Source organism: Mrakia frigida (genome assembly GCF_051309035.1).
Source record: "Mrakia frigida strain ATCC 22029 unplaced genomic scaffold BDY24scaffold_16, whole genome shotgun sequence".
Taxonomy (NCBI): domain Eukaryota; kingdom Fungi; phylum Basidiomycota; class Tremellomycetes; order Cystofilobasidiales; family Mrakiaceae; genus Mrakia; species Mrakia frigida.
Genome location: NW_027481265.1, coordinates 486,018 through 505,853, shown reverse-complemented (window position 1 = coordinate 505,853; position 19,836 = coordinate 486,018). Strand labels below are relative to the sequence as shown.

General features: G+C 54.6%; 6 protein-coding genes across 6 annotated transcripts; 4 read left to right on the top strand and 2 right to left on the bottom strand.

Moving 5' to 3' along the window:
* Nucleotides 1-67: 67 nt before the first annotated feature.
* POL5 (DNA-directed DNA polymerase) lies at nucleotides 68-5,409 on the bottom strand. Its single transcript, XM_076640590.1, has 13 exons — nucleotides 4,890-5,409; nucleotides 4,290-4,706; nucleotides 3,890-4,202; nucleotides 3,623-3,807; nucleotides 3,291-3,505; nucleotides 3,014-3,191; nucleotides 2,832-2,940; nucleotides 2,565-2,761; nucleotides 2,385-2,489; nucleotides 2,039-2,305; nucleotides 1,608-1,941; nucleotides 895-1,508; nucleotides 68-780 (listed from the first exon to the last, which is right to left on the bottom strand). Exons 1-13 carry the CDS (start codon nucleotides 5,265-5,267, stop codon nucleotides 220-222), a joined length of 3,873 nt encoding a protein of 1,290 aa, XP_076496540.1. The 5' UTR covers nucleotides 5,268-5,409; the 3' UTR covers nucleotides 68-219.
* A 688-nt stretch (nucleotides 5,410-6,097) lies between these two features.
* BDY24DRAFT_389844 (U6 snRNA-associated Sm-like protein LSm1) lies at nucleotides 6,098-7,376 on the top strand. The gene is made up of 4 exons (XM_076640589.1): nucleotides 6,098-6,399; nucleotides 6,473-6,541; nucleotides 6,720-6,925; nucleotides 7,153-7,376. The coding sequence occupies exons 1-4, from the start codon at nucleotides 6,345-6,347 to the stop codon at nucleotides 7,240-7,242; spliced, it is 420 nt and encodes a 139-aa protein (XP_076496539.1). The 5' UTR covers nucleotides 6,098-6,344; the 3' UTR covers nucleotides 7,243-7,376.
* Nucleotides 7,377-8,685: 1,309 nt separating this feature from the next.
* On the top strand, nucleotides 8,686-9,767 carry BDY24DRAFT_415414 (uncharacterized protein; the record flags this gene model as incomplete). The annotated part of the gene is made up of 4 exons (XM_076643448.1): nucleotides 8,686-8,743; nucleotides 8,848-9,126; nucleotides 9,224-9,572; nucleotides 9,659-9,767. The coding sequence occupies 4 exons, from the start codon at nucleotides 8,686-8,688 to the stop codon at nucleotides 9,765-9,767; spliced, it is 795 nt and encodes a 264-aa protein (XP_076496538.1).
* A 1,165-nt stretch (nucleotides 9,768-10,932) lies between these two features.
* On the bottom strand, nucleotides 10,933-12,737 carry BDY24DRAFT_434924 (uncharacterized protein; the record flags this gene model as incomplete). The annotated part of the gene is made up of 12 exons (XM_076644163.1): nucleotides 12,688-12,737; nucleotides 12,585-12,592; nucleotides 12,468-12,516; nucleotides 12,278-12,385; nucleotides 12,079-12,207; nucleotides 11,903-11,990; nucleotides 11,769-11,836; nucleotides 11,632-11,699; nucleotides 11,427-11,560; nucleotides 11,283-11,356; nucleotides 11,104-11,198; nucleotides 10,933-11,012 (listed from the first exon to the last, which is right to left on the bottom strand). Coding segments are annotated over exons 1-12 (918 nt in total), but the record flags the coding sequence as incomplete, so codon positions are not given.
* A 157-nt stretch (nucleotides 12,738-12,894) lies between these two features.
* MRPL8 (mitochondrial 54S ribosomal protein bL17m MRPL8) lies at nucleotides 12,895-14,489 on the top strand (the record flags this gene model as incomplete). The annotated part of the gene is made up of 5 exons (XM_076643447.1): nucleotides 12,895-12,950; nucleotides 13,062-13,146; nucleotides 13,262-13,536; nucleotides 13,725-13,872; nucleotides 13,971-14,489. 5 exons carry the CDS (start codon nucleotides 12,895-12,897, stop codon nucleotides 14,487-14,489), a joined length of 1,083 nt encoding a protein of 360 aa, XP_076496536.1.
* A 1,700-nt stretch (nucleotides 14,490-16,189) lies between these two features.
* BDY24DRAFT_66476 (uncharacterized protein) lies at nucleotides 16,190-19,506 on the top strand. Its single transcript, XM_076645049.1, has 9 exons — nucleotides 16,190-16,518; nucleotides 16,609-16,779; nucleotides 16,861-17,160; nucleotides 17,247-17,432; nucleotides 17,527-17,760; nucleotides 17,855-17,971; nucleotides 18,039-18,218; nucleotides 18,297-19,292; nucleotides 19,370-19,506. The coding sequence occupies exons 1-8, from the start codon at nucleotides 16,450-16,452 to the stop codon at nucleotides 19,191-19,193; spliced, it is 2,154 nt and encodes a 717-aa protein (XP_076496535.1). The 5' UTR covers nucleotides 16,190-16,449; the 3' UTR covers nucleotides 19,194-19,292; nucleotides 19,370-19,506.
* The last annotated feature ends 330 nt before the right edge of the window (nucleotides 19,507-19,836 follow it).

Below are 19,836 nucleotides of genomic sequence, written 5' to 3'. Positions count from 1 at the left end.
TCATTAGCTCTAGATCTTCTCGAACGCGTCGATCCTTTTCACTTCTTTCCTCAGGCTCGTCCTGGAGTGAAAAGCGAAAAGCTAACATGCAAAGATCCAAGAGATACTGTAGGTAGCTAGAACTAAAGGAGATAAAAAAGAGGTAGAGCACACACCAAACCAAACACCGAAACCAAAAGCAATCGCGAAGGGAAGAAACGAAAAGACAGCTCGACGAAACTACTCCTCCATCTCGACCTCAGCCTCCTCCTCCACCACCTTCGTCTTCTTCTTCCTCTTCTTCTCTGGTGCTCCAGCCGCCGCCTCGTCCCCAGCCGACTTCTTCAGCTTCCTCTTGGGAGCTCCCACGACCTCCTCCTTCTTCCCTCCCTTCTTCACCTTCCCAGCGACGACCTCGGGAACGACGACGGCAGCGACCTCCTCCTTCTTGCTCTTCTTCCCCTTCTTGTTGGAAGGAGTAACTCCCGAGGCGATCTCGACGAGTTGAGAGAGCTGAGCGTGAAGGGCTCCCGATCCCTTGAGTCGTTCGACGGCCTTGAGCTTGGAAGCGAGGGTGGTGAGGTCCTCGACGGCCCATGTCGAAGCGAGGTTGTCTGCTCCGACGACGGTGGAGGTGGAACGAGCGAGCTTGACGGCGAACTTGGCGATGTCTCGAAGACGATCGGCCTTGAGACCTTTGGCCTCGGGGGAGGAGTCGGTTGCGGAGGAGAGGATGGAGTAGATGGCCTCGCGGCAGACGGGGACGAAGGATTGGATGGAGGAGTCGAGTCCGGCCTTGGACTGAGGGTGGGAAGGGAAGGGAAGAGAGAGGAGAGGAAGAGTCAGCGAAGGTTAAGGGAAGAGAGAGAAAAGCGAGAGACGCTCGAGACGAGAGAAGAGAGAGATCAGACTCACGAGAGCGGGAACCTGACCGACGAGCTCGTTGAGGATCAAGAACGCCTGGGTCTGACGGTAACCGTTGGCTCCATCGGACTTGGCGTACTGAATGATCTGATCCCTCATCGACCAAGCCGTAACGGGGAACCTAGCGACGAGATCGAAGAACAGCGACGCCTTGACCTTTGTCGTCTTCTTGGTCATGAAGTCCTCCAAACTGGCGAGGTAAACGTCCAAGATGGGTTGTTCGTTCTCCTTGGTAGCCGACGACGACGAAGGGGTAGACTGATCCTGGAGGAGAGCTCGAGCGACGAAGACGGAAGCCTGACTGCAGGTTTTGGCGACCTGAGCGGATTGAGCCTTCCTGGCGGCCTGATGGAGCTCTCCGAGAACCTCGACGGCTTCCGATCGATCCGAGATGAGCATGGCATCCTTGGACTTGCAGATTCGGTTGGCGAGGATTCCGGTGGCTTTGGAGGAGAGGTGGAGTTCGGTGGGACCGGAGTTGAGGATGATTTCGAGGAGAGGGAGGACGAGTCGGAGGATGAGAGGGTTGGAGGGTTGTTTCTTGACGAAGGTTTCGATGATGTCGAGGACTCGGTTCTTGAAGTGAACGGCTTCCCTCTGGGCATCTGGAGGAGACGGGAAGAAGGGAGAGAAGAGAGTCAGAACAAGCGAGACGGGACGAGGAAGGGATCGGAAAGTAGACAAGGAAGACGCGTCAAACTCACCCTTCTTTCCCTTCTTCCCCATAACCTGAGACTTGAAGATCTCGGCGAGCTTATCGTCGAGAGCGAGCATCTGGTCGTCGTCCATCAGAAGCTCGTCCTCCTCGTCGGAATCCTCCTCTCCTCCACCAACGGCGTCGGCACCGTTGACCTGGAGGGCCTCTGCTATCCGCTTCCTCAGCTCGGGATCAACGTCTCCAGAGGTCTCCTCCTCCTCCTCTTCCTCCTCCTCGCTCTCATCATCCTCCTCCTCCTCGTCATCGTCTCCCTCCTCCTCGTCCTCTCCGTCCATCTCCTCGTCCTCCTCATCGGCGGTGACGGGTCGAGTCTCGAGTTGCTAGAAGAAGAAAAGTCGGACGAGAAGATGAGAATTCAGCACAGAGTTCGATATCCAAACCTTCGAGAAAGCAGGAAGAAAGGCAAGGAAGACTCACAGCAAGAAGCAAATCAACCGTGCTCTCGGTAACCTCTCCAGACAGCATTCCGAAGACCTGACTCGCCAAAGCCCTCAACTGGGACGAAGCCCGCTCCAGGAACCCGATCAGAACATCCACAAGAAGATCCATAGGGTCGAGATCCTCAGGCTCCTCGTCGTCCTCGTCCTCCATGTCGATAGCGGTCTTGCGAGGCTTCTTGGTCGACGAAGAAGCGGCGGTCGGCTTCTTGACGGCGAACATCTTGGCGGCACATCCTTGGAGCTCCTGTAGAAAATGACGGTAGAAAGGGGAAGAAGGATAAGCTCGAGGAAGGGAGAAAGGAAGAGGGAGAAACGATGCGAACCTCGAGAACATCGATCGACTCCTCGGGCTCGTCGTAAGACTGAAGAATGACGGACTGGATCAAGAGCTCGAGCCCCTTAGCGGTCTCCTTCCTCTCCTTAGGAACCTGTGAACGACGGAGAGGAGAAACCGATCAGCTTCAAGCGTTCGAGAGGCGAAGCGAGGAAAGACGAAGACTCACACTCGCCAACCCAACCAACGCGTCTCGGGCAGCCTTCCTGGCGACCTTGATGTCCTCAGCGAGTCCCTCCTCCTCAGTAACGAGAGTGACGTGCTTGGTGTCCTTCTCGAGAGCATAAACGATGTCGAGAGCTCGAGAGATCCAGAGGGTCCCAGTCGAGTCGGATCCGTGGACTCGAGAAGTCTTTCCCTCGGCGTCTGATCAGGAAGAAAAGGGCGAAGTTAGGATACGAGTCGAGAAGCAGAAAGGGGTGGAAGATCGACGAACCCTTGATGAGGGAGGACTCGGAAGTGAGCTCTCCGAGGACGGACGAGAGTCGAGTTCGGCAGACGGCGTGGAGGGAGTCGGAGAGGGAGGGAGTGGGGAGGGATTGGAGCTGTGAAGGACGAAGGAGAAGAAAGGAAGGTCAGCTCTAAGATCGATCGAAGGGAGCGAAGACGTGAACGTACGTGGACGAAAGTGCTCTTCTTGTTGGCCTGCTTGATGGCGAACAGTCCGTGAAGAACGAAGAACTCGATGATCGACAGAACCCAGGTGTCCTCCTTGGGGATGGATCCGTTCTTGATAAGAGCGAGCATCTGATCGAAAGCCCAGGTCCTTCGAGCCTCGATTCGCTTGAGGTCGAACCTGAACGAAGAACGAACGACGAAGGAAGGAAGACGCGTTAGTCCTCGATTAAACTCGCTCGAACGAGAAGAGGTCAATGTGTTGTGATGGTGTACTCACTCTTCAGAAGCTCCGAGAGAGTTGTAGACGACTCCCTTGAGGTAAACGACGTACTCCCTGACTCCCTCGACGGAGAGAGACGAGAGGATTCCAGAGACGGTCTTGGTCTTGGTGATCTTGTCGAAGTTTTGGTTTCCGTTCTTTCCGAGGAGCTGGGAGACGAGAGTGAATCCGACGGCGGGGTTGGTGACGGTGATGGTTTGGACGAGCTTGGCCTGGAGATGGCGAAGCGAATAAGAAGAAGGAAGGGAGGAGAGACGCGTCAGTCGACGGGAAGGGAAACGTGCGAGACGCGTCGTTCAAGGAGTGATCAAGGGTAGAATGAAACTTACGATGGAAAGAGCAGCCTTGTGGAGGTATCGATCCTCTCCGGAAAGGTTGTTGATCCAGACTCGCATGAAGTTGGGAGTGAAGACGAGAGGGATCTCGGAGGCAGGGAGTCGAGGGAGAGCCTTCTCGAAGATCTGGAATCCCCAGAACTTTCGCTCAGAGGAAGTCTTGACGTCGAAGAGAGACTCTGCAGACAGGCGAAACAGAACGCAAAGTCAGCACCCACTCTCGTAGCTCGAGGAAGAAAGAGACGCGCGAAGGAGGCTCACCATCGACGACGACCCTGTAGAAGTCCGAGAAAGCAGCCTTGTCCTTGACGGCAGCAGAGGTGGATCCCTCCTTGGGGAAGTAGGCATCGAGGATCATGTCCCAAACGAAGTGAGGGTGAGGTTTCCACGATCCAGTTCCGTTCTTGTTGGGGGCGGAGGAGGTCGAAGGAGCAGCAGCGGCAGCAGCCTCGTCTTCGTCTTCGGCGGCTGAGGAAGCCTCCTTGAGGATTCGAGAGATGATGGGGAGGTTGGAAGGGTGAAGGAGAGAGGCGTTCTTGAAAGGAGGGAGGAGGAGAGTCTTCCAAGGGAGAGTCTACGAGCGGCGAAAAAAAAAGAAAGAAGGTGAGTCGAGTGAAGGAAACAGACGCGCTGGAAACGAGACGGTGAAAGCCAAACTCACAGGGTAAATCCCCTGCATCTTCAAACCAAGAGCAACCTTCTCAGGCGTCCAATCCATCTTTCCCTCCTGATCGGCAAACACAACCTCAGCGACCCACTCTCCAGCTTCCTTCCTCCACTCGACCTCTCCTCCCTCGAGACCCTCGACGGCCTTGATGACGGCCCACCAACAACTCTCCCTCAACCAAGCCTTCTGCTTTCCAACCTCGATGAGCTCCTGAACGACGACCTTGAAGTCCTCGATAGTTGCTGAGGGTCGGTAGAGGAGGGAGGATTGAACGACCGAGGTGAGACCGAAGAGTCGAGCGAAGAGGAGGTCTCGAGTTTCTTGACCTTTGGACGAGACGGTGATGAGGGAAGCTCGAAGAACGAGGGAGATGATTTGTTTTGGGGTGATGGTCGTTAGGCGGGAGAGCAGCTGCAGGTGGGAAGTGTAGATTGAAGGAAGGAAGAAGAAAGTCAGAAAGTTGAGCTCGAAAGAGAGAAGGGAAGCAAGCAGCTTTCGCGGCGAGCTCGACTCCCTTCCTCCCTTTCCTTCCCTTGCTCTCCCTTCTCCCTCCCTCGAGGCCAACTACTATACCAGCATGAAGGAGTCACTCACCTCAGTAAGAGCAACAGCGAAACCCAACCTCGAGCTCTCCCTAGGAGAAGCCAAACCTCTAACCAACCTCCTTATCGAGTACCTCACATCCTCCGAGTTCTTCCTGTCCAACTCCTTGTCCAGCTTCCTAGCCTCCTTATCCACAACCACACCCTCTCCGTCGTCGCTTCCATCGACCTCCTCTCCACTCTCGTCGTCCAAAGCGGAATCGTCGTCGTTCTCCGAGTCCTCGTCGTCGTCTTCGTCCTCGTTGGCTGTCGAAGGAGCGAACTGGGACTGGAAGTGTTGAAGGGTCGTGATGAGCTCCGCGGAGGACTTCAGTCGCTTCTGTTTGGAGGACGAGGAGAGGTCCCAGAAGAGGGGGAGAGTCGTAGACATCTCTTTTTGTAGGGGGAGAAGGGGAGGGGAGAGGGGAGGAGGAGGAGAGAGAAGGAGAGCGTTGAAGGTCAACTTGAATCGAGCTCGTCGAAATTCTCCCAAGCGGGGTTCCCTCCGTTGGAGAGGTCGTTTCTGGGCTTAAACATTAATTTTGCTTTCCGGAGAAAAGGAAACGGAAGATCAGACTGAGACCTATCACTTTCTCAGCGAGAGCAGCTTTTCAGACTCGACCTTCGATATGTTTGGGAAGCGATTTCGCACGGCCTTCGAAAACACGGGATGGCCCCTGCCTCTTCAGCTGATTCGGTCTGCTCTCTCTTGCTCGTTAACGCATCTTCGAAAGAAGATTCACTTCCGACATAGTGAGCCCTTTTTCCCCCTCTCTCTTCACGCCTTTGCTCTCCAGCTCTTCTTTTTACGCGTCCAACAAGAACTGACCTCGCTCTCTTCTTCCTCCTCCTCTCCTCCCTCCCTCCCTCCCTTCTCCCTCTCTCCTCTCCTCCAGAAAGCACCGTCTCAAAAGTCGCACTCATCCTACGGGTTGACGAGCTTCTATTGCAGTTGCCGGCCGTAAGTTCGGAAGGAGACCAATGTTGTTGCAAGAGCAGATTGGGTGAGGAGTTTCCAGCTTGTACTTCACTGGAGGGTTCTCAAAATCTTAGCTCTACACTGTTTCCTCTTCTTGTCCTCTCTTTCTCTCGCCTTGGATGCCATGTACCTTTGTTTAAACTTTGTGAGAATGAGAGTTGAGAGTGAGAGCTACTTTGTCGGAAAGTCTGAGCGTCGTAGAATTGAAGGGAAACGAGTGAGAGAGCAGCAAAAAAAGAAGGACGAGAAGGAGGAAGGGATGAGCTCAACTCGAGAAATCGCTGAGGGAGGTTGGAGAAGAGAGATGACCTCAACGCCCACCAACCCTCCTCCTCTTCCTTCCTTCTCCGGCCCATCTTATACTCGACCCCAACAACTTACAAACTTCGCTTCGTCCGAGATCTAAATCTCCCATCAACAGGACCAGGCGTCTCTCCCTTCCCATTGACCTCCTCCCCAGCCTCCCTCCCCTCCTCCCCCTCCTTGCTCATGGACTCCCTCATCCCCTTCACCACCTCAGGTTCTCTCGTCGACTGTGTCGACAGTCAGTTCTTCTCTTCTTCCCTGGTTCCTTCAAGTGCGAGCTGAATGCTCCTTCTCTTGTTGCAACGAAACAGAGAAGATGCTCGTCCTCCTTCGAGACGGTCGGAAACTCATCGGAGTCCTCAGATCCTACGATCAGTTCGGTACGTTCTTCCTCCTGCCTCTCCTATGTAATCCTCGCTCTCAGCTATCCAGCAAGCCCACTCTCGACTTTAGCAAGCTCAGGAGTAAGCGCTCCTTCCGAAGAAGAACGGTCGAGCTGACCTCCCTTCTCCTTCCCTTTCCTTTCCTTCTTCTGCCTCGCCCTCTCCGCACCCTCAGCCAACCTCGTCCTCTCAGGATCCTACGAACGAGTCCACCACCCTCCAAGCTTCACGTTCGCGGATATCCCTCGGGGGGTGTTCTTGGTCAGGGGAGAGAACGTCGTTTTGATGGGAGAGATTGACCTCGACGTCGAAGACGAGCCTCCGATCCCTCTGATCCCGGCTCCCATACCTCAGGTGTTGGCTATGCAGAAGAAGGATCAGGTACGCTCTTTCCGCTTCTCTTTTCTGCGGTCTCTCGTTTGTTTCATTCGCTCGAGCTGACCTTTCTGTTCTCCTTCCCTTCCCTTCGCGTCCCGTCCCTCCTTCCCTCCTCCTTCCCTCCTCCCTCCTTCTCTCTCCTCCATCACCACCCCTTCACCCATCTCTCCCTCTCGTCAAACCTCCCACCCCACCCTCATCTTCGCTCACACCGAATCCGACGTCAACAGGAGATCAAAACACGCGTGGACGAACTCAAGACCAAGGTCCTTCACTCGAGAGGGTTCTCGACCGACAACGCTGAAGGAGACGCGTACTAAGCTCGGACACTTCGAAGCTGGAGGAAGCACCGAAGGGTATGCAATCGTCGCCCGAGTCGGTGTTTTGTTTGGAGGAGGAGAGACGAGGAAGAGGGAGGCGAGAGGGTGTAATGGTCATGGACGCTTTTAATACGTCTCACGCCGTCGCTGGACGCATCGAGAGAACAGCAGCAGTGACAGAGCTGCCCGATGGGGATTCCCTCTCCATCTTTCGACGTTATCTTCATCGAACCGACGCCATTGGACGAAGTAGTGATCGCCGGCTCACTTCAAGACGCGTCCTCCCTCCCCCCTCCCTTCCCTCCCCAAGACCTCGTTCACTTCCATCCCATCCCCTTCCCTCAACTCCACCCACTCATTTTCCCTTCCCAATCAAGGGCTCAGTCCTTCCCATCCAGCCCATCAACTATACTTCTCAATCCTGCTCGAAGCCAAACCACACGAACCCATCTCTCCCTTGTGTTTTCCGCCTGCTCCTCTCGTTGACGTTCATGGAACCGGAAGACGAGCGAGATGATTACGTTGGCTTTGGGAGGTGAGATCTGAGGCCATCGAAGAACCAGAAGAAGGCGAAGAAGAAGGAGAGGAAGGCGACGCGCTGGTCGAAAGCTGAGGCGGAGGAAAGAGATCATCATTGAGGGTAGAAGAGACAACCTTTGCGAGAGGAGGGAAAAGATAGTGGACAGGGAAAGTATCCTAGCATATCCTAGATCGACTCGGAGACAATTTTCGGTTCGTTTTCGCTCCTGTCGGAGTGTTTGAACGAGATTTGATGACGACTCGATCGATTTCTCCCTTTGACCGCTACCTCCCTCCCTCCTTCCCTCCCTCCTTGTCCAAACCATGTCCTCTCTCATCTTCCAAAGTCATTCCCAACCACCACACACTCATCAGCCTCGCAAAATGCATCGTCCCACTCCGTCGTTCTCTTCAGCAACATCATCAACAGCAGCGTCGAGCTCACGGAGGAACCGACCTCGAGGAGGAGGAGATTCAGATTCAACAAGCTCCTCCTCCTCGTCGTCTTCTAGAGGAAGGACTCAGAGGGCGGAAGCAACGACTACGAGAGGAAGAAAGAGGGTGAAAGGAGACTATGGGATACAAAGAGTGAGTTCGCACAGAGTTTGAGAGCAAGAGGAGAGGAGAGGAGAGGAGAGGAGAGGGAAGGAGAGGACGGAGCTGAGCGGAGGGTGGAGGGAGGGGAACAACGAGTCGGGAAGAAGAGGAAACAGAGGACGAGGAGGGTTCGAGAACCAGCTGGGGAAGAAGGTTTTCCTCCCCTTCGAATCTACTGAAGACGAGAAGGTCTAGAAGCTCAAGCTTCTGGCAGGAAGGAGCTGTACAAAGGGAGAGAAGGACAAGACCGTCGAGGTCTCGGAACGAACCTCACGCTCCTCCCTCCCTGCCTTGTCTTCGTTCAACCTTCCTTCCTTCGCCTCGACGATGCCCTTCCAGCTCGTCTTCCTGCCTCTCACCTCTCTTAGATCTCGTTCAGACTCTCGTATCCATTTTGTCCAATCTCATCACTCCGAGCACCACGCGAGAGATCTCTCCCTCAGCTGACCCTCTCCGTTCTCTTTCTCGTTTCTTCCCATCTTCTTCCAGGCAACCCAGTCCTCACCATCTCCAGTCCCATCCTATCACCACCTCCCTTCCGCATCCTACACCTCATCTCCAGCATCCTCCTCTCTCGCTCAACCACGCACGATCCCTCTCCGTCTCCCCCGACGGCGTTCCAACTCGACTCCTCCTCACCTCCCTCTCCTTTCCTCTCCGTCGTCCCAACCAACAACAACAACAACTTCCTGGAATTCTTCTTCCTCTACATCATCGAACAACTGGTTCTCCTCTCCGTCCTCGTCCCTACAAACCCTCAACGCTTCAGTGATCGAAAGGGAGAACCGATTCCTCGAATCCCTCCGGCTTTCCTCCATCAACTCCATCTCCTCCTCGTCCTCCCATCAACCGCAACCTCCCTCAGCATCCCCTTGGGACACAGCAGTTGGAACGAGTTTTGGCACCTCCTCCTTCGAATTCTCCTTCGTCGTCCCACCGCCTCTCCCGTCACCGAATCAACTCCCAACCGCGACGCCAGGCTTGACCTTCAGCGAAGGGAGCTCGGTCGTCAGTGATTTCGAGCTCGTCGACGAAGCGGAGGACTTGGATCTGGAGCTGGTTCTAGATGATGGGGAGGAGAAGAGTGCTGAGATGGAGGCGGAGGTAGAAGAGGAGGACGACGACGAGGAGGAGATGGTCCTGGTGACGAGGTCGAGTGAGGATCAGGTTGGGCTGGGGTTGGGTGGGCTGAAGGGTGGAAAGGTTGATGAGCTGTGAGTCTACCCCTTTCCAGTACTTTTCCTTGGTCTCGTGGTAAAGGGAGGAGAGCTGACCAGGCTTTTGTTTGGACGTGAACCAGATCCTCGATGCTTCGACGAACCCATCTCCCTTCGAGTCAGCAGCACCCACATCGTCAGCAGTCCTGGACAGAGGAGGAGGAGCTCGATATGGGAGGACTGTTCGATTAGAATACTCTCCTCCAAACCGACTCAACAAACACAACACCGTTCTGGTTTCGCTGGACTTCCAACTTCGTTTCGTTTCGACGCGTCGCGTCGCGTCTTTTCCCCTATCTCTTCTCGCCTCTCCAATCTCTCGCTACTCCACTTAGTTATGCGTCTGACCTTCAACCTCTAAAACCCCTAAAGATCTATCTCTCATTAATTATGCCGGCCTTTGTCTCGTTTCGTTCTTCCCTTTCTCAGTCTCTCGCTCCTTCATCTTCTCTATCTTCTGCTTTCCTCGTTGTATTATCGCTAATCTACTTCCGTATCGTCTCTTGGACTCATATCTTTCTTGCTTTTTTGTCTCAGTCTCAGTCTCAGTCTCAGTCTTTGCTTCGGTTCTCGATCTTTCTTTCGTTGTACATCCTCCAATTGCCTATACCTTCGTTTTTTTTCTTGCTTTCAGCCTACTTTCCTGCCTACCTGAGCTAGTTCTTAGAATCTTGGCTCGCGATCTTCTGATTGATCCATTCTGTGTTTCGCTTCCTTGCTTGCTAGTCGCAAGAGAGAGATGAAAAGGGGAGAGAGCGAACGGACGCGGAGTCGCTCGAGGAAGAAAGAGCGAGGGATTTTCATGGGATAAACTGGAGTAGATGGAGGTAGTTTTAGGTGAGATGGTCGGGGTGAGACGAGGTCTGAACGAGGTCTGAACGAGAGAAGTGAGAGGGTCGACGCGTTGAGAAGGGAGGAGATTTCCGTCCTGGCGAGCGGGTGCGAAGCTTTTATAGCTACTGAATCTGCAGGGGAAAACAAAGAGAAAATATAGGTCAGATTTGAATGGAGAAGGAGTGAGTGTAAGGTTTTCGTCAGGCAAGAACGGGGACGAGACTCACTTTGACGACTCGACTGCAAAGAGGTCAGGACGAGGGAAGATTGAGGGCTCAATCTCCGCCGAGGTGGTTCAAATCTGAGATGGAACAAGGTCTGAAACGAAGACAGCTCAGAGTTAGCGAGAGAGGAAAGGGGCAAGAGGAGCGAGAGCAAAAAAGAACGAACCGTCGCGTCACGTCGCTTTTTCGGCGGCTTCTCACAACTCTTATCCAGCACCGTAGTCGAGAAGCTGCTCCGTTTCCGGGCCTAATGTAGATCCAACATCGTCACGGCAAAGGTAGGCACGAGCAGAATCTGGGTGGGAGATGGGAAAGCTCGAAGCGAGGTAATCGTCGGGGACGAAACTGACGGAAACGTTGCGTGATCCGAGGAGTTCCCCTGAGGTGCCAGACAGGGACGGGGTATGAAATTTGAGGATCAAAGTCAGAGCAGGAGTCTGAGAGAAAGTTAACGTTGTTTTTGGGCTCACCATCGAGCTCCCGTCGAGCACGCGTCGCGTCCTTGTGATGTTCGAAAGTCACGTAGGCCGAGTTGAGCTGCGTTCCGCTCCTCACAAGGTAAAAACTAGGGAATATACAGAAGTAGAGAGAAGATGAGAGAAGAACCAGAGGGAAAAGAGGAATACGAGACGAGTTGAGACGAGCTCACGAGTTTGGGATCAGACGCCCCCATTTTAAAACGAGCTGGACGAGATCGCCTCTTCTGATGGACGGATCGAGCGACTGAGAACAAGGAAATGAGGAGCGAGGTAAGAAAACTGCATTACAGGGAGCTTGAGCCACACAGACTCACTGCGAACAGGAGAGTGCAGAGTCGGTCTGGATTCGATCTCAGATCCTCAGGGGTTTCCGGTAGAAACTTGGAGTAACGAACGTCCAGATCTCGAGAACAGACTCGATGCCATTTGACATTGACTGCGAGTTGAGCTGAAGAGGGGAAGAGCCCAAGCGAAGGTCGATGAGTCGAGGATGTGAGAAAAGGTCGTGTCAAGACTCACCAGAAGCTGGATCGGCGAACGTCACTAAGCCATAAGCGTCGTTTCTGGTTCTCGAGCGAACCTTTGCCCTAGTACGACCGAGAGAGCAAGAAATGATCAGATGAAGAACGGAGCTGCGAGGACGAAACAAGACTCACTCGACGACGCGTCCGAACACGGAGAAATGCTGCTCGAGATCGCTACTAGAGGTCCTTGGATGCAACCCCTGGAGAGATTAAAGTGGTTCAAAAACGAAGAAAGCTAAATCTCAGATACGGGGAGCTCAGCGCACCGTAATATAGAGCTTTAAGGGGTCCTGAAGTCTGACGGGACGATCCCTCCAAACGCTCCAGTCAATTCCAGTGGATGAAGAGGACGACCTGGAGGGCAAGTAACAACACGGTACGTTAGAGTGAGATTAGCTGTCTCCAAGCCCAAGAAAAGGCACGACGAGAACGGAAATCTCACTGAAGGAGGTGCGGATCGTCTGAGGACGCGGTCGCACTCAGGTGAGGAGAGGCCGCACTCGCCGCGCCCTGCTGCTCTCCTCGGATCTGTTCCTCTTCGAAGTTGTAATCGTCCATCCTCATAGGAGAGCTGTTTAAGCCCGAACGCGAAGGTGAGCTCCGAATCGAGAAGAAGAGGGAGGAAGAGAGCGAGGACTCACTCGACCTGCATCTGTTCCTCCGTCCGACCTGATTCCTCAGCTGAATCGGTACGGCCGATCTCCTCGTCAGGAAGAAGCAATCCGAAGCGTCGAAGGATGGTGAAACAACTTCGAAGGAAAGGGAACGGGAAGGCTGATGAGTGAAGGCAAGAAGGAACGGCTCGAGCTCAACGAAGACCGATGGGCTCACTCTGATTGAACGGCGTCGACGTCGCTCAGAATCGCTCGAGCTCGATGACCTGGCAGGTAAAGATCAAGGAGAGTGAGGTCAGAATCGATGAATACTCTTTGGAGAAGGTGCGCTTACCAGGAAGACTGATTACAGAGGAGGACGAGCGCGGAGGAAGGTCAGCTTCGTCCCTTCCTCGGTCCCAGGTTCTATAATCGCTCAAAGAAGAAAAGCTGCTCACTTCGATACTTCCTCCATGTTCTTATCTCACGGCTTGACTTTCCGAGATGGTGGTGGTTCGAGTTCAACCTTCCTCGAAAGAGGGGAGAGAAAGGAGCGGAGCTGGAAATCGACTTCTGTCCTTCCTTTCCTGTCCATCTTCAAACAGCCACCACCTCCTCCCTCCTTCTCTTTCCTTTCTCCAACCCCTTCTCTTTTCTCGTTCCAGATGCCTCCTGGAGCCAAGCTCGGTTCTAGCCGCGTCGAGAGTAGGCAGATCATAGGGTAAGTGCAAGGGCGAATCCCTTCTCTTCGCCTTCCCTTCTTCGCTCCGTCTCCTTCCGTTTCATCTCGCTGACCTCTCTGGCTCTCGGTATTTCTTGATGAATCTTCCAGAAACATCCTTACCGCTCTCATTGAGCATGGTCGAGTTCATACTACTCCTTCGAAAGCGAAGATCGTTCAGCCTCTGATGGACAACGTACGTCCCTTCCTCCTTCCCTCGCTCCCTGCCTTCCCTTTCCTCCCTCGTCTCCTCTCAAAGACCCAGAAACAAAGCTCATCAACGTCCTCTTCCCGCTCTTCTTTTCTACTAGCTGATCGCCGGTGCCAAGAAGGGAACTGTGACTGGAGCGAAACGAGCTCGAAGGGCTCTCTACTCTCACGAGGTCTCGATGCCAAAGCTCTACACGACTCTCAAGGATCGATTCCAGCACAGGAACGGAGGATTCACGAGGATCATCCTCAACGGAACGAACAACAGGAGGGATGGAGCTCCCAGTGCGATCTTGGAGTTGGTAGATTCGCCAGGAGACTTCAAGTTCGAGTTGACCGCGAGGGAGTTGGGTAGGAGGGTGTTCGAGGAGGAGCTGTGAGTTCTTGGATTTCGTTCGGCTTTCTTTGGTCGTATGTTGTATCGGGGGGGACAATAGTAGGGAATGGAGCTGGATCTGAGTCGATCAGCAGTCTCAAGGAAGCGATGAGCTTTGGAGAAGGAGGAAGGAGAAGGGAAGGAAGAGTCGAGCTGACCTTTTTCGTCCTTCCTCTCTTGCCCTGCAGTTCGACTGGAATGGAACTCCCCATCATGTACCCCAAGATCCTCAACGACTACAAAAACTACTTCTTCAACCAGAAGATCAAATCCGTCCTCGCTTACCGAGGTCCAGAAGCCAGGGTCGAGTTCATCGAGAAGGCTGAAGCTTTCAGGGTCAGTTTCCGACCTTCGCCTTTCCTCTCCCTCTGTCCTTTCCCTTTGAACACAAGCTTACACCTTTCTCTTCTCTTGCTGTTGTTGACGACCAACAGGAACTCCTCCGATCTGAATCTCCCGTCTACGGAGGCATGCTTCGACGAGATCGAGAGAAGTTCAAGAACGAACCCATGCGTCAAGCTGCTCCCACCGTCGCCACCGAACGCACCTCCACCACCGCCTACACCGGTCGCGTCCACCGCAACGGAGAGCTCCTCCCCGCCATGGCGATCGAAACTCCTCGGAAACCCGTCCCTTACGCCGACCGTCACCTCTGGGCTCGGAAACCCGCGTTCGAAGGTGGGAGAGGAGGGTTCGTCGATACCTGGCCGACGGACGAGGACGGGAACGTCGACAAATCTGGGCGACCGTTGTCGACGGTCGGAGCTGGGTGGGGAGAGAGCAAGGATGTTGGAGGGGTGGATGGAGTGGAGGAAGGGAAGGGGTGGCAGAACGGAGGGAACGGAGAGCACGAGTTGGGGAGGACGCCGTTGCAGATTGTCAAAGGGTCCCTTGGGAAGAGGAGGGTGCCTGTGCCGAGGTTGGAAAGGGGTGGGGATGGGATGGGTGGTTAGAGAGGTGGTAGAGGAAGGGAACAATGAGGATGATGGATTTCCTGAAGGAAGCAGGAGAGAGGAAAGTCACACGCGCGTCTTTCAAACGAAAAGGAGGAGTCGAGTCAAACTTCGAGAGCCTCTGATCTTGCTTCCAACAGCCATCTTCTCCCTTTTCTCTTCTTATATGACCCTCTCTTCTTCTCAGCAGCCTCACTCCTCTACAAACGACATCAACAAGGCCATGTCTGAAGAACGAAACCCCGTCAGTCTCGAAACGTCCTCTTCCCTCCGACCACTCGAGCTCACCATCTCCCCTTCCTTCCTCTCCTCTTCGTTCCTTCGCTTTTTCCAGACCAAACGATCGTATCGAAGAGTCTCTATATCTCCGCCTCCCTCTCGAACAAGCCAACCTCACCAACAGCGCCAGTCCTTCCAACCTCCTCCTCCTCGTCAACCTCCGGCTCCTCCTCCTCCTCCTGCTCGCTCCAACGCTTCCTTCCCTTCGAGCTCGAGCTTCTACGATGCTTCAGAAAGCAGAACATACAAGAAGAGGGACAACAACGACGGAGGATGGGGGGATGAAGGTTCTGGGACATCGGAAAGGGCAGAAGGGAGAGGAGATGGAGGATGGGGAGAAGGAGGAGGAGCGAGGGAACGGGATGGACGAGATCGGGAGGGGTTCAGAGAGGTTCGTTTTGTCTCTTCCTTTCCTCCCAGCTCTTTTCAGAAGACTACACTCGCAGAGAAAGCTGACCTTTCTCTTCTCTTCCCTTCTCTCTCAGCCTTCCTCCTCCTCCTCCTCCTCAAACCAACGCTCCCTCCCACCGCCTCCTCCGCTCTCTTCCTCTTCCTCCTCTTCTCGTTTCGAACCTCCCTCCTCGCCAACCAAGATCTCCGACCTCGACCGAAAAAGGGAGGAGAGACTTCGAGCTATGGGAGAGAATCCTACGTTGACTCTGAGGAGCAGGGAAAGAGTGGAGTCGCCTTCGTCGACCTTTGGAGGAGCAGGAGGAGGGCATCAAGACGGTGGTTGGGCTGGGATGAGAAGAGGCAGAGGAAATGGTGATGGGTCTGGTGGGAAAGGAGGAGGAGGAGGGTTTCGTGGGGGAGATGGTTCGGATGGGAGAGGCCGAGGAGGAGGTATGTTCGATTCGACGCGACAGGTTCGTTTTCGTTCTCTCTTCTCTCTTTCTCTCTTCGTTTCGTTCGCTAACCTTTCTTCTCTCTGAATTGTCTAGACTCCGTCCTACAGTTCTACTCCACACCTCCCACCTCCACCTCCACCTCCACCTACAGCTCCTCGAGCCATGGGTCCTTCATCGACCGCGTCCTCGTCCTCTCGCAACAACAGCGATCTCCCTCTTCCTCGACCACAACAACCACAACCGTTCTCTCTGCCCTCTGGAACAAGGAGGCGAGACTCAGGATACTCGTCCATCTCGAACTCGGGTGGTTGGGACGATCAAAAGGAGAAGAAGACGAAGAAGGAGGAGGACGATGGAGGTTGGGGAGCGAAATCGCCGATCGAGTCGAACAAGTCTCAACCGAAGAAGAGGGATAAGCCCAGAGACCCTTGGGACGATGGGAACAGGGGGAGGAGTCGAGAACCGAGGAGAAGGTCGACGTCGAGGTCGAGATCGCCGAGACGAAGAGTGAGTTTGAGACGCGTCTTAGTTTAGTTCCGCCATCTCTTCGACGAGGTTGCTAACATCAATCCTTCTCGTGATGCTTTCAGTTTTCCCCCCATACCTACAATCAACACCAAGCTCGATATCCTTACCGAAGTCGACACGACGACCATCGACGATCCTCCATCCCGAGTCGACCTCGTTCTCCTCCTCCTCGCGTCGTCAACTCTCGCCCTTCTCTTTCGATCCCCTCGATTTCAGCTGCAGAATCTACTGGAACGGGAAGCCAAGCTCGTCGGGACTCTGATAGCGTCGATCGATCTCGTGCTCAGGAAGAAGCGACGACGACGATGAGCAGAAGTGTTGAGAGGAGGGAGGGGACGAGAAGGTCAAGGAGTCCGCCTTCGACGAGAGGCCGTGTGAGTTCTGGTTATGCTTCCTACTTTGCTGTATGCATTTATTTCGAACTGACGTACTTATCTCCGTCTCTTCCTCCTTTGCCTTTACAGCAAGACCCGAAGCAGAACAACGACGACGATGGAGGTTGGGGAGGAGGACCCGTTGAGCCGAAGAAGATCGAGTCGGTCCCGTCTAGAGATCCTTGGTCAGACGATCCTCGAGGGAAGAGTCGAGGCAGGAGTAGAAGATCAAGATCGAGGTCGAGGTCGCCGAGACGACGAGTGAGTTGGTAGCGTCCACGGTTCCTCTGTCGCCGACGCTTCACCGTCTCTGACCCTTTCTCTTCGTTTGCTCGATGTCAGGTATCTCCTACTCAGCATCGTCAACCCAGAGACCGATCTCCTTACCAAAGCCATCCCGAACCTCGTCGATCTTCCTCGTTCACCCTCCCTACCCGACCTCGTTCCCCTCCTCCTCCCCTCACCGCCTCTCGTCCTTCTCGGATGGATCAGTCGACTTCGAGCGAGAGCGGGTATGATGGAAGAGGGTTGAGATCTGCCTGGGACGACGACAGAGTCGGCCGAGCGCGTACCCAGCCGGTTACGACGAGGAGAGACGGGGGGTGGGAGTCGAGAAGGTCGAGGTCGCCTTCGAGAGGACCTGTGAGCTCGTTTGCCTTCCTTGCCCGAAGTGTCCCTCCTCTAACTCATACTAACACGTCTCCCTCCCTCCTGTTTTTCCTTTCAAGCTCGAGTCTTCGAAGAACATCGGCGACGACGACGACGGAGGATGGGGAGGCGCACCTGTTGAGACGAAGAAGGTCGAGCCGAGGATGTCAGTCGTTCCTCGTGGGAGTCAAGGAGCCGAAGCCAGATGGACGAGCTCTGAGAGGAGCAGGAGATCAAGATCGAGGTCGAGATCTCCGAGAAGAGGAGTGAGTCCCTACGCTTTCTCTGAACGTCCCTACGCTTTCTTTGATCGACCCTACGCGCTCTCTCGCTGACTTTCCCTTATCTCTGTCTCTCCAGGTCTCTCTCATCGAAGATCGGCGAGCTCGAGATTCAACCTCCACCCACTACCAGCCCGACGATCGTCGGCCTTCCTCGTCCACGCTCCCAACTCGAGCTCGTTCCCCTCCTCCTCGCCTCTGGGACTCAACCTCGACCGGATCTGGACTATTCGGGAAGGGAATGAGATCTGCTTGGGACGACAACGATGCGTATGGACTCAGACGGTCAAGATCACCTTCGCCGAGAGGACGCGTGAGTTTCTTTCAGACTTTTTCTAGCCCTCATCTGTATTTTCCTCGACTTTGCTGACCGCCTTGGTCTTATTATTTTTGCTTTCCGATAGCAGCAAGCACCGAAGCAGGACGTCGTCAAGAAGGACGACGACGGGGGATGGGGGTACGTCGAGTCGACGGACGTCGAGGAGACGGAGACGAGACGCTCGAGATCTTCTGCCAGTCGAAACGTGAGTTTCTCAAAGCGTCTCCAAGTGTGCTGATGCTGATTCGAACATTCTTCTCTATCCTCTACAGCCTCCGGCGAACACCAATCAAGATCGGGTCCCTTCTCCTCTCATCGCTTCGCCCTCCGTCGGAATCGAACCAAAGATGCTCTCGTCCGGCTCAGGAAGTGGAACGCTATCGGATGCGAACGGAAGCAGCGGCTACCAGAGTCATTCAAGAAGTCCTACGAGATCTCTAGAGAGCAACTCGGTTCGTTCGTCGACTCTCTTTCGGTGATTTGCTCACCCCTCTGAATCGCCGTCTTGTCTCTCTCTCTATCTCTCGCAGAAACCCACCGACGCCAAATCAGAACCAACCTCCGTCGTCTCGACTCCAGCAGAACCACCTCCTCGAGCTCGTTACCGTCGCGTCTCGCCGCCATCTCCTCCAAGAGCAGGTTCCCGTCCCGCTGCACCACCTCCTCCTCCATTCCTACCACCTCCTCCACTCCCTCCCGCCTCTCCGCTTTATCCTACTAGACCCACTCTTCCAGCTACCTCGTGTTCGCCTCAGCAAGAGAGGAAGCTCACGGAAACCATCCGATCCATGGACGACGGAGGAGAACCTCATCGACCTTCAACAGCCGCTCCCGTGTTCTCTCGACCCTCCATCCCTTCCCACTCGCCACCAGCAGCTTCCGCTCTCGCTCGATCTCCATCACAAATCTCCTCTCACTCAACCCAAGCTTCTCGACGAAGAGAAGCGACTTCTCCCCTCTACCTCTCAGCGTCGCAGTCGGTCGACTCGGGAAGAGGGAGGACCGAGAGGACAGCGAGCATCGGCGCGTCTCCTTCGATTCGAGGACGTTCTGAGACGACTGATTTGTTCAGAGATGATGGATGGGGATTGAGGGAGGAAAACGAAGATGGATCAGCTCGAGGAGAAGTGGAAGAAGAAGGGGAAGAGGAAGTCATCGATCTTACAGGATCGCCTTCCACACCGCCAGCCGCCCGTCCTCCTTCGCCTACTTGGAACTCGCCGAGTCCGGGATCTTCGCCTCCGTCTCCAGCTGAAGAGGCCGAGGATGTCGTCGCCGTCAAGGAGGAATTGGAACCGTCGTCGTCGAAGGCCGGACGCGTCTCCTCTCCAGCCAAATCGGAACAGTCTGGCTCGTCGAGGAAGAGACCTGGAGATGACGAAGGTCAGTGTGCATCTCGAGCTCTCTATAAATCCACCGATGGCTAATCTAGTTTCTCGCTTTCTCGTTCTCGCAGGACTCTCGGACGGACAGAAGCGAGGACTCCTTCAGAACGAACACAAGTACATCGTCTCTCAAGTCTCCAAGTAAGTCTCTTCTCCTTGCCTCGTTGGTGAATCTTCAATGGAACTGACCTTTGTTCTATTCCCTCGTCGCTCTCCAGATCCAAGACCAAGGCAGGAAAGCGACTGCTCAACGAACGACTCGCCGAGCTCACTCGATGCCTCGACTTCGACGAGGAAGCCGTTTCGGAACCCTCCCGTCGAGCCTACGCTCTCCTCAGCCACCTCCCCGAGCTCAACGACAAGTTTGGAACCTTCGATCGTCCTCCAATAGGGAGACACGCCGTCAACGCCAAAGCTGGAAGGAGGTCCTTGAAGAAGCGAGTCGTCGAGGAGAATCAGCAGAAGCACGACACGGACGACGACGAGCACGAGCAACAGCCGGAGAAGAAGAAGCCCAAGACTCTTCAGTCCACCAGGAAGAGTAGCAAGGACGATCAGGACTCAGCAACTGCATCGTCGTCGTCGTCGAGGAAGAAGAGTCAAGTCGGAGGAACTCGTTCGGACGCGTCGGAACTCGACAGCCAACCCTCCAATTCCACCTCCTCCACCCTCCTCATCCCTCACC